General features: G+C 39.7%; 1 protein-coding gene across 11 annotated transcripts in view; it reads left to right on the forward strand.

The window, feature by feature from the left end:
- The window catches only part of WT1 (WT1 transcription factor), a 47,705-nt gene that overhangs the window by 11,903 nt on the left and 20,124 nt on the right, over nucleotides 1-15,678 (forward strand). For 6 of the 11 annotated variants that reach the window (XM_070046245.1, XM_070046246.1, XM_070046250.1 and 3 more), the window contains one exon: nucleotides 5,046-5,123. In XM_070046245.1, coding sequence (XP_069902346.1) covers nucleotides 5,046-5,123 — 78 coding nt within the window. Of the gene's footprint in view, nucleotides 1-5,045; nucleotides 5,124-6,174; nucleotides 6,226-15,678 lie in introns of all 11 variants that reach the window. The other 5 variants (XM_070046244.1, XM_070046247.1, XM_070046248.1 and 2 more) reach the window with 1 other exon arrangement.

The raw sequence follows: 15,678 nt of genomic DNA on the forward strand, positions 1-15,678 counted from the left end.
TATTCCAATTCTGAAGCAGTCATTGCTAATTTGAATATTTTTAATTGAATGTTGACAATTCAATCCAATGATGAAGTTGGCAGTGGAGCCTGTTACCGGTAGACTGTCTTCCATGTGAGAGAAGCTTCCTTAGCAGCCATAGAGCTTCTGGGGAATCCGGTCAGTGGGAAGTACATGATCTACCATTTAGGTTAGCCTTCAATGTAGAATTAAATCAGAGGACATCTGTCACCGAAGAAATAAAATCATAATTAATAATGCCTCTTCCTACGTGTCATCTACAAACACTGTACATGGTGTCCAAGTTTCGTTTAAGACAATACTGATGTTTGTTTCCCATATAGGTAGGCATGAAGGCAGAAAGTCTGAAATGGTTTCCAGGGTGGTGGGCAGTGTTATCAAAGCCAAAGAAAGGCTTGAATTGGACTTGTCTCCAGGGAACGGGAAAAATCTAGTTTCAATTATTCCTGCAACATTTGTGCTGACCAAGTGTTTATTAATAGAAGTGGAATCCCCTGTGGGTTTTTCTTTGGTTAACTGGTGAGCTAGAGAGAAATTACAATACCAAGAGATTGACTGTAAAATGATTATTCACCATGGCCTGCTGAGCAGAAATTTCTGAACAGGCAGCCTCCGTGGCGCCTTGGAGGGAAGAACGCAGGAAAGAGTCTGCGTGGAAGTTTGGCTGCAGCCTCTGTGCACGAGCGTTGGGTCGTCAGGTAGAGGCGTGGGGCAGAGCTATTACAGCAAACCCTGGAAACATCATGAATTCTGATCACAGATGCCAGTTACATGTGCCTTTTTCTTATTAGGAATTTTTTTCCTTGATCTCGGGAAATACTTTTCTTCTACCAAGATGCTGGTTTGCCAGCCAGCAACCATCTGGCAGAGGTAACTCCAGTCTTAATCAGGTTCAACAGTTCCATTCCAGTGGTAATAAGGACTTTGCTACTTTGTTCTGCTGGATATACTTAAACACACTTAAAGATGAAAATGTACTTGAATTACACATGCATTTGAAGAGTGGGGGAGTTCTGGTCCAGATAATAGCCGAGAGCTTTTCTCTTCCTTTCTTTTTGTGCAGAGGTCAAGAACTCAGTAATACTGCAGTCCAGGCCAAAGCAAACTCTATATGATCTACTACTGATTTCCTTTTAAGTTCCCCTTTTTGCTAGGACTGACTTCCTTTTATTTCACTCCAACTTGCATTAATCCCAGTTATAGAAGTTTCTTTCCTCTCTCCCTTGCTTCCAACTTCAAACATTTCTTACATAGGAAACCAGTGACTTTTTCTGTTTAAAGATCTACTTAAAAATATAAAAGACACCATGACTTTTGGAATATATTTTGGCAGCCAGCAATTTCAGAGTTCACTTCCAAACAGACAGAGTTAGATGGGGAGCAGAAATGCCTACATGACCACTGTGGCCACTGTGAGCCAAACCACCTGCTTATCTGATCTCCTCTGGGAATGAGGTGGTCGACACCTACAGTGGTTATTTAGTAATTAGATGCTTTATTTGCCAGGGGTCATATTTTCCTCTACTGGTGCTGCCTCTTTTCGTGGGTTTTCATGATGAGAGCTGGGTGTTGACCAACTGCCCAGAGAGATCATATTTTGAGCATGCTTGGGACCAGTATTTTTAGTTCAAATTCGCATTTTGTCCTCTCCCAGCAGCAGCTATTGTCACTACTGTCATTGTCATCCAGCTGAAAGATGGTGCCAGCCAAGCCGACTGACTGAGCCGCTGAGGAGTTGCAGCCAACAGAAGGCAGGATGTGGTTAAGGCTGTGCTCTGATCCTATGGCCAGCCTCAGGAAACCTATCTGGTGGTGGTTGTTGTTTGTTTGGTTTTTGCTTGGGGATTTTCTGAAAGTCCTTCCCCACTGGCCCTTTCCACCTTCTCTCCCCTTTTGAGGATTTGCAAGCTGAGCTATCAGGACCACTGAAATCGAAGTGAGGGTCCTACTGGGATCTTGGCACACTGTTCTTAATCAGGTGAAGAGGATGTGGTTGGGCACCACATCTCGGAGACAGAGAAGGTCATGATGTTCCCTTGAGTATGTTCTGTTTCACCTCCAGACTCCTGTTTGTATTATTATATTATTTTTACTATCATTTAAATGGTAGTGAGAGGACAAGGTTCAGAGGTCAAATAATGCCAGGAAGCCTTTAAAGGCGCCTAGCAGGGTAGAGGTGGGGGCATCAGGCAAGTCAGCACTAGGCACTTCTCTGAGCCCCCGTCCTCCTCCGATAAATGGGGATCATAATTACACCTGCCTCACAGAGTTGTTGTGAGGAGTATTGGTGATGTGTGAATGTACTATACAAAATTTGATGGATTAGAAAAAGTTAAAATATATTATCTGTATAGTCTTGAAAGAGCCAGTATTAGAGCTTCACAACATCCTGGTAAAGTTAGACTGATTGAGATTAATATTCCCATTTAACAGATGAGAAAACTGAGGTGCAGAGAGCTGAACTGATATGCTCAAGGTCTTAACATTTACCGAGTAGCACTGTTCGATAGAAACGTAATGCAAGTCATCTATGTAATTTGACATTTTCTAATAGCCACATTAAAAAAAAAAGAAACAGGAAATTAATTTTTAAAATATTCTATCTAACCTCAAAAGCCCAAATCTTATTTCAACGTGTGGTACTCTCCATATTTCAAGTGCTCAATAGCCATGTCTGACTAATGGCTACCATATTGGGCGGTGTGGTAGAGAGTATTTATCAAGCACCCACTAGGAAGATACATATATAAGACATAGATTCTGTAGTTTAGAAGGTTTTCTTTCTGGGGGCCAAGAAAATGTCCTTAAAATTATTTTCCCTTTAGGAATCTGCTGGACTATTCTTTAAGTCTGTGAGAAAATTCCTAAATCATAAAGTTAGATATTTGGGACTCGTTGACCCATGTGTGTAAACGTCTGTCACTCATCTTGCTTCTCAGACCTCTTGAAAATTACAGTGTTCTTAGTCTCATGCAAGGAGGAAATAATTTCAGAAAGATCCCACATCCCAATAGGACCTAGGAAAATTGTCAACTGGGGCCGAGTGATTTTAGTTGGTGAACAATTTTTTAAAAATCAGTGACAAAAATAGAGAGCTGCCTGGGGAATACAATGCCTGTTGGCTGAGATTAATGGCAAGATTAATAAATGGATTGCCTGATGAAAAGGCGCAGGAGAACAAAAACCAGTAGAGATTGTGGAGGAGGCCGCTTATTAATGAACTGTCAGCCCAAAGAAAGTTCAAGAAACTCTCCCATGTTAAATGCAGCAGGCTGGCACTTCTAATAAAAATTGGGGTCCTTCAGGAATTAATTACACTGGCCTTACAGCAAGAATTCGTGGAATTGCGAAACATAGTGGCACAGACCAGCACCGGCCGCTGCTGTGAACAGGGAAGCTGCAGGAGAAACTAATCATTTTTTTTTTCATTGATATGTAGGATATTGTGGTAGCATAATAGCCAGTCAGACACAGGGATGAATGATGGGGTCCAGATATGCACTGACTAATGAAACTACGCGTACTTCGAGTTTGAAGTCACTTCACATTTCATACGTAAAATTCCCTCCTGGAATCTGATTTCCTCCTTATCCTGTGTACCCACCACTAAGGAGTTCCAAATAATTTTCAGTGATTATATGAGAGGCAGAGGGACTCCACCATGATTTATCAAGCTATGCTGAGAGAGAGCATGGTGTTCATTTATTCCAAGGGATAAATACTGTAATTTCCCTCACCCCTCTACAAGTCCCCAGTTTGGCTGGCCTTACAAAACCTTCTCTTAATTAAACTTTGGTGTTACCTCTGCCCGATGGATGAAGCAGTCCAAAGGAATGCCGTGACAAGGTGGATATTGTCCAGAATTTGCAGTCTGGTATCATACATTACATACTGAAAGCTTCTTACCTTCTTTCCCTTCTGCCATGAAGGTGGAGTGGAAATGTTCTTCTGTAATGTGTTTAGACCAAGCGTTCCCAGACAAACCATTAATCTCTTGGGTCTCAAATTTCATAATTAACCATTTCAGTTCAGAACTACATTTATTCCTAGTTGAGCTTGGTTACTTAGGAGATTTCTGGTAATTGAGTTATGTGCTAGTTTTTTAGGAAGGAGATAAATATAAAATTAATAAATTAATAAACATAAAAGCATATAATAAAGATGTTCATGAGTTGTGCATGCGGGATACTTTGAGAAGGATGTTGTTTCGGGAAATAGATGTGATAGCTCTTCTATAATGCATTTAGAGATGTGTTTTAAAGCATATGTAATAATGATATTTTTAAGAGTTGTATGTGCAAAAAAAAAGGGAGAGAAAAACTTTTGGTTGGTTTATATGGTGGGATATTTTTCCTTTGGGGTCTTAATGTAAATGGTCAGCCATTGTTTTCCCTCATATAATCTAGAACTGAGTTGGGGGCTTTAAAAAAACACTCCGTGACTATACAACTTATAGAGAATGATTCCTTCAGTTGTATCTAGAGTTTATCATCCCGTTTCTTTCGCTTGTCACATCCTTGAGTATTAGACCATCCATCACCCATCACTCTTTGACTTTTCAGGCCCTCATAATCCACATGATACTTATCCTTTTGATTAAAACAACTTAATGGCCTTTTCACGAATAATTAATCTGCTGTCTTTTTACTTTCAGCTCCAGGCTTTTAACTTTAATGTTGAGCTATCCAGCCTGTGTTGCCTTTCAAAGTTTCACTCCCTTCAGCCTCTTCCCTTCAGAGGTTTAATACCTCTTTAGAAACTTCAGTGTTTGCTCTACTAAGGTTTTTTAAAGGCTTCCAAATTATTCTCGCATCCTTTCTGCTGTGTGTGAAGTGAATGACGTGCAGACATCAGTGGGATGAAATGAAAATCATTTCAGACTCCTGAATTCTGTCATTCTGGAAAGTGTGGAGGCTTTCATTGTAAAGAAAAGTTAAAAGTGGATTGCTTTTTGGAGAAACAGTTGCAAGTGTATGTGTCTTTTGTATTATGCATTTCTAACTCTGAATGTTTTTCTCTAACAGTGACAATTTATACCAAATGACCTCTCAACTTGAATGCATGACCTGGAATCAGATGAACTTAGGAGCCACATTAAAGGGGTAAGGTCTTCTCTGCTCCATTTCCCTTAAACAGTAACTTACACTTGTTTGAACCATTTTAAAGGTCCTTATACCATATGAAGAGAGTACAGTTTTAGAAGAATAGGCATGGCCGTCTGTAGAATTAAGATGCTTTCCTCCCTCTCCCAGTTGGTCAGTGGTGTTCAGTATTAAACTTTTAGGAATATAAACAGGGGATGTTCTTGTCTAGAACAAGGGGGTTGAGAATACTGGAGAAATTTAATATGGCCTTTCCTTATTGAATGTTTTAGAGTTCTTCGAACTTTTGTCCATTCAAACTCGTTTAATGTTTGTCTTTTGCTAGTGATATCACAGAGGTTAATCATTACATTATCTTATCAAGAAATGTTTAGAGTTTACAAAGTCCAGGATCCAAACTTCTATTTGAGTGAAGATGATTTGGACCATCCAAAGTCAGATGTGTTCACACCTGGTTGCCTGAACAGGCTTTTATCACACTTGATACACAACCAGAATAGGGAGAACATAGCAATCAAACATAGGTAGGGGCAATGCTTTGCACCTGGAACTGAAAAAACAAAGCAGGTGGGACTTGCTTTAAACCGTAAAAGAACTCACTTTTAGTTTCGAATCTGAGTTGGTGGGCGGTAGGATGTGGCAGTCATGAAGCGCCTGTGGTGTATCAGGTACTCGTCTAGGTCACCTCATCTAATCTTCCTGATGGCATTATGATGCCTAGGGACTGTTATCCTGTTTTCCAAATAAGTCAGTCAAGCTCAGAGAATTAAGTAACTTCCCAAGTTCACATCATACTATGTGGTAGAGCTGGGATTCCAAGTCCAGATCTGATTCCAAAGCAAAGGCTCTTTCCAGCCTCCCTGTGATGCCTTCCACACCCCCACTCTATCAGCCCCAGTGGGACCGAGTCCTCAGTTCAGCACTCTTGACTAGACAGCTGGCTTTACATCTCTGTGTATTTAGTGGCTTCTCATTGGACTGTGGGATCTGGGGGGCTTGCTAGAGCCACGCATGCTCCAGTCCCCATTCCCCACCTCTTCTTCTCTTCTAGAGTTGCTGCTGGGAGCTCCAGCTCAGTGAAATGGACGGAAGGGCAGAGCAAGTGAGTGGACAATGCGATGATGGCAAAGCAAATGACATAGGCCTTGTTGACTGGCACCTGGGGTTATGCAGGAGTTAGGACTGATGATGGGTAATCAGGGTAGCAGTTGGTGCACAGGGATGGGAAGAATCTATTCATTTTTTCCCTCTGTCTCTCTCTGCCTGCTCTTATTTATTGTAGATATACTGTGGGTAAAAATGGAGGTGGTGACATTTCTCATCAACATACTCCTGAAAAAAAATTTTAAAAATGATGCTGTAGCAACCCTGCTCATTTCCTGGTGAACGTTTCAAAAAAAATATTAAATTTGTGGCATTACACATATTCCTGTTAGATCGGTCAAATCTTTCAGCCATACTTAACTTGCCTTTTCTCTATTTACCTTTAAATCTCTCAGGGAGAACTTAATTTTTACCCCAAGTCTATGGCCAGACTTTCTGCAAAAACTTTTTAAAATTCCTAAACATCTGTGTTTTCCCCAGCCTTAGAGCCTGCACCCTAGGACATTTCTGTAACTGTTTCTTTTGATTTTATTTTCTCTGCTTGAACACCAAAACCAGCCTTCCTCTTCTCATCTTTCTTTTGTTGGTTCAGTCCTGTTTGTTGGATCATCCTTCAGTGATTAGTGACGTTGTTTTTCATCTTCTTAGACTCACTATTAGATCCTTCTTTCCACCCCCAGCCCCCAATTTTTCTATTTTAACCAAATCTCCACTTCGTCTCTCTAGACCAAAAAGTAAAAAAGCTTGCTATGGACTTGGATTTTTTTCTCTCCCCACTTCCATCCAAGGGGCTGCTGACAGTTTTAGGACTGTATCTTTATACCTACTCAAAACTTGTCCTATGTTTCGTGGTCCCAGCCTTTCTTTCTGGATCCCTTGCTTTTCTTCTCTCTACTGTAATCAGAATTCAGTAACTCCCCCCAAACTACATGCCAAGAATAGATAGAACATGATTGTGAAGTGAGCGGTGTGTTTTCAGTTTTTTGAATTTCTTCATGCTGGAGTACAGGGTTAGTTTATTTGCTTAATTACAAAAATTACATATAAGGAATCTTGGCATGTATTTGAATCTGGGTCTTTCCGTAGGTGAGATAATTTTGGTACCTTTTAAGATCTTTAGACACATGATATTAGTCACTTACTAGGGAGTCAGAAGCTGTATTATAAAGATGAAGCATAAAATGCAAATAATTTGTTTTGTTCAATCCTGTGTAAGAAACAAAAACTAGAAGTGTTTTCATTGATCCGGTGCTTACATTTTGGAAAAGGATTCCTGAAATTAAAATGTATTTCTTGAATACTCTCTTCAGAGAGTTGTATAAAAAGCATCAAGGACTCCTCCAGTAGATAGTCCTATAGAAGAGTAACTCTTTGGAGAGCAAAACATTACAATTGTCTAATTTCCTAATATCTTCTCTCACACTGTGTTTTTCTCTCTTTTGTAAGTCAACTAAATGTTTGCTTCCGAGTGTGAGCTGAACATTTACCTGAAGATGGATGTTAACATTATCGGGCAGGGTGTGAAGGGCTTTATACACCTCTCCTCTTTTGATCTCACGACAATCCTAGGGTATTATGTTCACACCCATCTTTCACATGAGGAGGCTGAGAGGGTAAGCCACCTAACCAAGTTCACTTAGCAAGTAAGGGTCAGAGCCACGTTGGAACCCACTTCTGTCTGACTCCAGTATCTGGGCCCTAGATTAGAGTTTCTTAAACTTTCTAGACTGTGACCACAGTTAGAAATACCTTTTACACTGAGATCAGATGTACACACACACATAAGTTTTCACAGAACAATACTTACTACCTGCTGTGCATACTGGTGCTTTCTACTTTATTCCATATCATTTAAAAAAATGCTGGTTGAGATGTGCAGATTGATTTTACAGCTCACTAATACATCATTACCCACAGTTTGCCTCTCCTAGCCCTAAAAATAGCAACTCCTTAGCTCTTTCCTCCAAGCCCATGAACAGCTGAGAACTGGATTCAATTGAAGCTGATATCCCAGTAGAAAGTGGTTTTTCCCCAGGGGGTACATAATCTGGGTAGGTATCTTTATTCTCTGTACCAAATTTGCTTTCCTTTGCCATGGTATGAAAATGCTGTTAATATGGAAAATACATTTGCGAAAAGATATTCCATGAAGAAAGACAAAGAGAAATAACTGTGTTTTTGCATGTATCTGTTACTAGTGTCTGGACACTACCTGAAATCAGTAGTAAGAAAAATCATGGTGACAAGGTAGATCTGTAACATGAATACTGGAGGTTTGAGTCATGTTTTGGAGAAAAAGGATATAGTTTCTAAATCACTCATAAAAAAGAGGCATTATAACGTTTTTATTAAAAGATCATGTGCCTCCCACTAACGCCCACTAAATATTTGTTCACGTCGTCTTTCCTTGAGAATTTTACTTTTTAGAAAAAGAGTGAGCTTGTTTCCTTGCTTAAGCAAGTCCGCAGAGACATCTTTCATTAGATGTTGGGGAGCAGTGTTATTATACTGGTTGGGGATAGGATTGTAGGGGGGACATGGGCAAGACGAGATGAAAACATGAAACGGGGTGGCGAGGAGGGAATCTTACCATTGATTTACTCCTCTCTCCTCCTCCCTTTACTCATTTTCTAATCTCTGCGTGCCCAGAGGGATCAGAGCTACTTTTATGACCTCAAATGGGAGAATATTGTGTTTCAATTTAAGTCAAAGAGAAGGTACTTTATGAAGCCACTTTCTTAACTCTGACCCTTTTCCTTACCAACAAATGAAATTATATTTTCTAAGTGGGTCATTGGGAGAAAAAAATTGCAGGGGAATCTTTCTAAGCACTAGTCCACCTTTATGAATAATTCTGTGTACGGTGCCTCGCATTGCTGTCTGCTTTGTATTTCTTTAGAATCATTTTCTGTGTGTTCCTAACGCCTGCTGATTTCTTAACGCTGCTCCCAAGCCCGGCTACTCTGTCAGCCTCTGTTTTGTCTCTTCTGAAGAAAATATCCTGCAAAATGGAGAAACACATCAACCTTGACTGCGGTCCAGGTTATTAAAACAAGGAAGAAGTTATTCTCTGGGGACTTGGGTAGGGGGAGTGGGAAATCGAACACAATAGAAATGTGAAAGGAGTGCTGAGCAAAATGAATGTCCTTTTGCTGGTCCAAGAAGTTCAGACCATTGGGAACACACAGTATTTGACCTGTGGATGCTTGAAAGGAAAAACGAAAGACTCAGGTTGAGTGATGTATGGTGAAAACAAAGCTGCGTGTTTTGGTAGGGCCAAGGCTGTCGAATCTGGAGAAAATCCCCACTAGACATGGTCTCATCCCTGAGAACCTGTGCCAGAAGCGATAGCTGGAGTTCCAATACACAGCCCAGCACCTTTCCTCTCCAGCTAGTGAACAGAAGGTATTCGTCCAAGAGATTTACTTCTTGAAAATGGATAGCTTGCTTTTCAGGGGCTCCTGGAGCTTGTGATGCAAACACAAAGGTGGAGAGAAGCAGCTCTGGGAATATACCAGCATTCCTGAGGGTACTCCTCCACTCCCAGGATGAAGCTGTTAATTTCTTCTTTTATATGGTTACATTTATGCATTTCAACTGTGTTGGACTTGGCTAGAGTCTGTTAGCCATACTTACGAGAACAAAGCAGGGGACTCTCCTGGGTTTGCAGGATAAAGATGGGGACTATGATTTAGAGCTGTCTGCCCTGTACCTCTCAACGTGGACTAATTCAGCGGTTTCTTTGCCACTTCCCTGCTGCTACTTTCCCCTCCCTAGCTTTTTGTCTTTCCCCTTCTTTTCTCTTTGGGCTTATATTCAATTCATGTATTTAATTTTTTTTATGATGTAAGTAATATGTATAAATTATAGAACAGTTAGAAAATACAACTTTATAGGAAAGGAAATTAACACTCCCCCCACTAGTCCAGATGAAACTACTGTTACTATTATGCCGCATACACTTTCAGACCTTTTTCCATGCATGGGTATACATTTGTGTCCTTTTCTTTTTTATAACAAATGATTGGCTTCGGCTTAGATCTAATTCAGCACATGCACTTCTATAGGCCATTGCAGAGTTCTGTGTTTCGACCTTCATGGGAGTGTTTTTGAAAATATTCTCAACCTCTTAAAAATACTTCACTTCAAAAAGTATTTTGGGCTTTATAGACTTACCATCTCCACACTGTGTTTCTAACTGTTCTGTTTTAAAGCAAGGAATTCGTTTTATCTCATAAACGGGAGGATGAATAACAGGTTTGTTCAGGTCAGGAGAAGAAAGAAGCCAAGCAGGAAAGATAGCAAAGGAAGGTGGTGATGAAGGGGGTCAAGCTGGGAATGAGGATCGTGGTGGATTCGGTGCAGGGAGGGGTTAATGAGGGCTCCAGTCTGTTGATAAAGGGGTGTGTGTGTGTGTGTGTGTGTGTGTGTGTGTTCTGGAGGGCGAGAAGGTATATCAGATGAGTGGAGGATCTCTTTCATGACCTCAAGGTGCCTTTTGGACCTCTCATGTCTGTGATCCCATCCTAGGCCCTTCTGAGACCCTCTGCTCACCATTTATCCTTCTCCCTGTCATCTAGCCAAGGAAAGAAATCATAACCTCTAGCTAGAAAGACGTCAATATAGAAGCTGCACTCATAAAAAGTCATCCAAATAAATGCATCTCTGGAATGAGGGGTTACTGCTTATTTTTAGTAGGGTTTTTTCCCTCTTAAAAGTGAACAATTTCATTTATTCTAGTTTTATTTCTAGCTCTTCATTTTAAAAGCAAAGCCACAGATGTAGTGTTCTTAAGGCTAAGATAGTGACTTTATCAAAATGAAAACAACTTTTTTCACCTTGATTATAAAAGTAACACAGGCTTATTATATATTGAAAAAATTCAGACAGTACCAAAACTTTATAAAGGAAAAAAAGAAAAGTCATCTGTTATCTCACCACACAGAGATAACTAGTTTTTAAACGTATCGGGGTATATTTGTATCTGCAGAGAAGAAATTCTGGAAACATTTACTGAACTATTAACTGTAGTTGCCTCTGAAAAGATTAGAGGGAAAGGGCAAAAGCCTAATAGAGATGGGTTTAAGAGATCATAGGAGGAGATAAGCTGGAGACATTGTATTAAGTTAACACACTTCCATGGAGTTTTGCAGCAAAAGAGAGCAAAGAAATGGGGTTCTAGCTCAATGGGGAAAGAGGGTCAGGAGAAGGTGGTTTTTTATTGCTTTGATTTATTTATATTTAGATGGAAGTACCTGCATGTTTGCTGTTGAGAATGTTCAAGAAGAGGGAAAAAAATTAATGATGGGAGGGGATAGAATTGCTGGAACAGGGTACTTGAGAGAGAAGAGGCTCCGCGGGCAACTGGGGTTGGTTAGCTAGGAGCTGGGATAGTTCATCTATTAGTAAATTGGTTTACAAGAGATCTTTGTTTCTAAGGATATTAACCCTTTGCTTATCATATGTACTGCAAATGTTTTATCTGGTTTGTATTTTAACTATTAATGTTTTTTTTCTGTCAGAAATTTTTATTTTCATAGTAAAAATTATCAGTTTATGTTTCATAGTTACAAGTTTTTGGCTTTTATATAGAAAAGATTTCTCCAATCCCATTTTTTTTTTAATTTTATTTTTGGCTGCATTGGGTCTTCGTTAGTGCGTGCATGCTTTCTCTAGTTGCAGCGAGCGAGGGCTACTCTTCGTTGTGGTGCGCGGTCTTCTCATTGCGGTGGCTTCTCTTGTTGTGGAGCACAGGCTCTACGCACGCGGGCTTCAGTAGTTGTGGCACACAGGCTCAGTAGTTGTGGCTCGTGGGCTCAGTGGTTGTGGCTCAGGGGCTCTAGAGGGCAGACTTAGTAGTTGTGGTGCATGGGCTTCATTGCTCCGTGGCATGTGGGATCTTCCCGGACCAGGGATGGAATCCATGTCCCCTGCATTGGCAGGTGGATTCTTAACCACTGCACCACCAGGGGAGTCCCCTCATTTTTAAAAAATTTACTTATTGTATTTTGGTATATTTTTTGATTGACTTCTTAACACTTAAACATTTAATTTATTCTGAATTTATTTTGCCATTGGATTCCACCTTGATTTGTTTCTAGATGACTAGCCAGTATCCCCAAACTGCTTTGAATAATCCATCCTTTTCTCATTAACTTCGTATATTACCTTTATCAATTCTTGAATCCTATCAGATTCCTTGGATCCATTTCTAGACTCGTTATTCTCTTCTTTTGAGCCTATTTTTTTTTCAGCCTATTTCTGGCTATTATCTCTTGTTTATTCTTCAAGATGAACTTTAGATTCATTTTGTTAATTTCAAAGAAAGTCTTTATCAATATTGGTTCATTAATTGTGACAAATACACCATACTAATGTGAGATGTTAAGAACAGAGGAAACAGGGCTTCCCTGGTGACAGCAGTGGTTGAGAGTCCGCCTGCCGATGCAGGGGACACGGGTTCGTGTCCCGGTCTGGGAGGATCCCACATGTCGCGGAGCAGCTGGGCCCGTGAGCCATGGCCGCTGAGTCTGCGCGTCCGGAGCCTGTGCTCCGCAACTGGAGAGGCCACGGCAGTGAGAGGCCCGCATACCGCAAAAAAAAAAAAAAAAAAAAGAATAGAGGAAACAGTGCAGAGTACATGACAACTGTCTATATTATCTTTAGAAATAAAGACCCATTCTAAAGTAACAAGTTTATTTTTTAAAACTCTTAATTGGAATTTTGAATGAATTGCATCAGGTTTAAAAATTAATTTTGGAGAATTTTGACCTTTGAAAAATTGCTAGTCCTTTCTTCAAGAACATGAATGGCATTTCTCAACTCTTTTTCAAGTCTTGTATGTCAGATGTCTCTATTTTGAATTTCTCCTTTTCAGGAATTTTAACAGTAATGCCTCTGGCTTCATAAATCTCTTTGAGAATGCCCGTGATTCCTGTGAATGTATTACAAGGTATTTCTTTTGTTTCTTCACCTTGAAATACTTTGTTGTGTTACTAACGTCAGCTGAAAGGTTGTGCCTTTGGTAGAGATGATTATGCACGTGCCCTTCACATGTACAAACCTCCATTTGAACTGGAGAAGCAGAGAAGGGCTTAGTCTTAAGAGCACTGTGCTTGATTCTGGGGTTTTAGGGAGGACTTCTTTTTTTTTTTTTTTTTAAATAATTGAGAATGGTTGAGTAAAATTTTTCAGATTTAGGAGTGTGTGAGCAAGCTGGGTGGGAGCCTTTGAGAACCCAGGCTGAAAATATCCTGCTCATTTTCCCTGTGTAGAATTTGTCTATCGTGAATTTGGGACAGCTGTTCTTGGGGTGAATCTAGCAGCAGCCTCTGGCCATAGAGCCAAAGCATTGATATTATAGAATCCAGTGAGTTAGATGAAACTGGAATTCTGATGAAGTAGCACTTCAATACCAGATGCATGTAAGGGGAGATCCAGATATTTCATATGGTCTGATGAGGTGATCTATGCGGACGTGCGTTCCTATGTTTGTATGTGTTGAAGTAGGAAGGAAAGTCATGCCTAAAAATATTCTTCCCAGCAGTAGGAGCCAGTAAATAGTGTGGAGTTTTATTTTTGGAGGGGAGCTGTATTCTCCCCAAACTGTTTTGGGAAACTAGATTTAAAATAGCTTCTAGCTCTGCTCTGAGTGTGAAATAAGAGAAAAAAGTCAGTTGGAGGAGGTTTGTGTACCATTTCAAGTGGTGAGGAAAGCTTGATGGTTCATAATGGCTGATTTATACAAGCGTTGTTATCAGGTTATTAACCACTCAGCCTGTATTCCCTATTAAATAGTGGCTAATGACTAGGCTGCATGGAAGTGAAAACATATGAGCTGTGACCATAAAGAAACTTTCAAAAGAGGAATACAAACAAGTTTTAGCAATAATAGCTAGCATGGTTGGAACAAGTGAGCATCTTCCAAAAGGTAATATATTTTTTTAAATGAATACATTAATTTTTATTTTTTACCTTTTTCTTGATGTCATTTCACAGAGTTTTGTGTCTATCATGAAATGTGGATGGAGGGCTGTTTTTATTTTTATTTATTTACTTTTTTAACTTTTAATTTTTATTGGAGTATAGCCAATTAACAATGTTGTGATAGTTTCAGGTGTACAGCAAAGGGACTCAGCCATACATATGCATGTATCCATTCTCCCCCAGACTCCCCTCCCATCCAGGCTGCCACCTAACATTGAGCAGAGTACCCAAAAGGTAATACTTTGAAGGGACCTTTTGCAGTACTCACTTATAGGTATTGTGTTTTGATATATTTGCTGAAAAATAAATCCAGTTGCTTCTAGATAACTGTTAGATTATGTATTATCAGGACTTTTTCTACAGCAAGTGGCAGAACCCTAGTTGTAACTGGCATAGGTCAAAGAGGGAATTTAAATTTAACGGCTTATTGTATTGTGTTTTAAAACCCCATGTGTGGATTCAGGGGCTGAGACAGTGTCTTTAGAACACTATTTCATTGTCCCTTGTCTTTGCTCTCCTCTGTGCTGGCTGTCCTCTCAGAAAGTCTCTATTCACTGTGGCAAAAATAGCTATTTTTTGGAACCTACAGCTTCACAAGAAGACTGCCTCCCTATTGGTTCTTCTCCACCAAAAGACCCAGGGAAGCCTCTGATTGGCCTGGATTGGGTAGCTAGAGAATGCAGTGGTCTGATTGGCCAGGCCATAGGCATGTACTCATCCCTGGAGCCTGAGGGTGGGATTAGAGAGAGGTGGTTCCCTGAAAGGAGAAGAGGCTGTGTTACCAGAGGATGGTGAGCAAAAAGAAAAAAAGATACTCAATAGAGAATTTAAAAAGTCAGAGTTAGTGAAAGTGGGGTGAGTCCCCTTCCCCTCCAGATATGATGTGGAGCTGGATGTTGCAGAGATGTACAAGACCTGGATAGAAAATAAATGAAGGATGGAGTGGGCGGGAGGAGCCTTCTTTCTAATGCTCATGGGAAAAGTGTTCATTAAAAAGTACAATAGTTAGAATTATTACCATAGTATAATTTTTAATGAAAAGTGACATAAAATATATTTAAATTAAAAGTAAAAAACGTGTCTTTTTCTTGAGGTCTGAACTGAAATGAAACACCTGAGGGCAGGAGGAAAGTAAATATTTCAAGTAAAAATATTGCTGATTGTTTTCTGTAGACTACTGAGGAAATTTTATACTCATAAATTATCAGATTACAGATATTACTTGTGTTTTTTTTAAACTCAGTCAAATTTAACTTGGTCGTTTCATTTTTAGATTCTACTTTCTATGCTGGATTAGTAAAAGAAACTGCATCTTTCAGCCTTTCCCTTTATGTTCTCAGTAGCAGAGTAATCCTTTGTTTTTTGTATTGATATATATTTTATATGTATTATCTTATGTATTTATGTGTTATATTATGCATACATATATGTATACATTATATATCACATATATTTATATACATTG

This window comes from Globicephala melas, chromosome 8 (genome assembly GCF_963455315.2).
Source record: "Globicephala melas chromosome 8, mGloMel1.2, whole genome shotgun sequence".
Classification (NCBI taxonomy): domain Eukaryota; kingdom Metazoa; phylum Chordata; class Mammalia; order Artiodactyla; family Delphinidae; genus Globicephala; species Globicephala melas.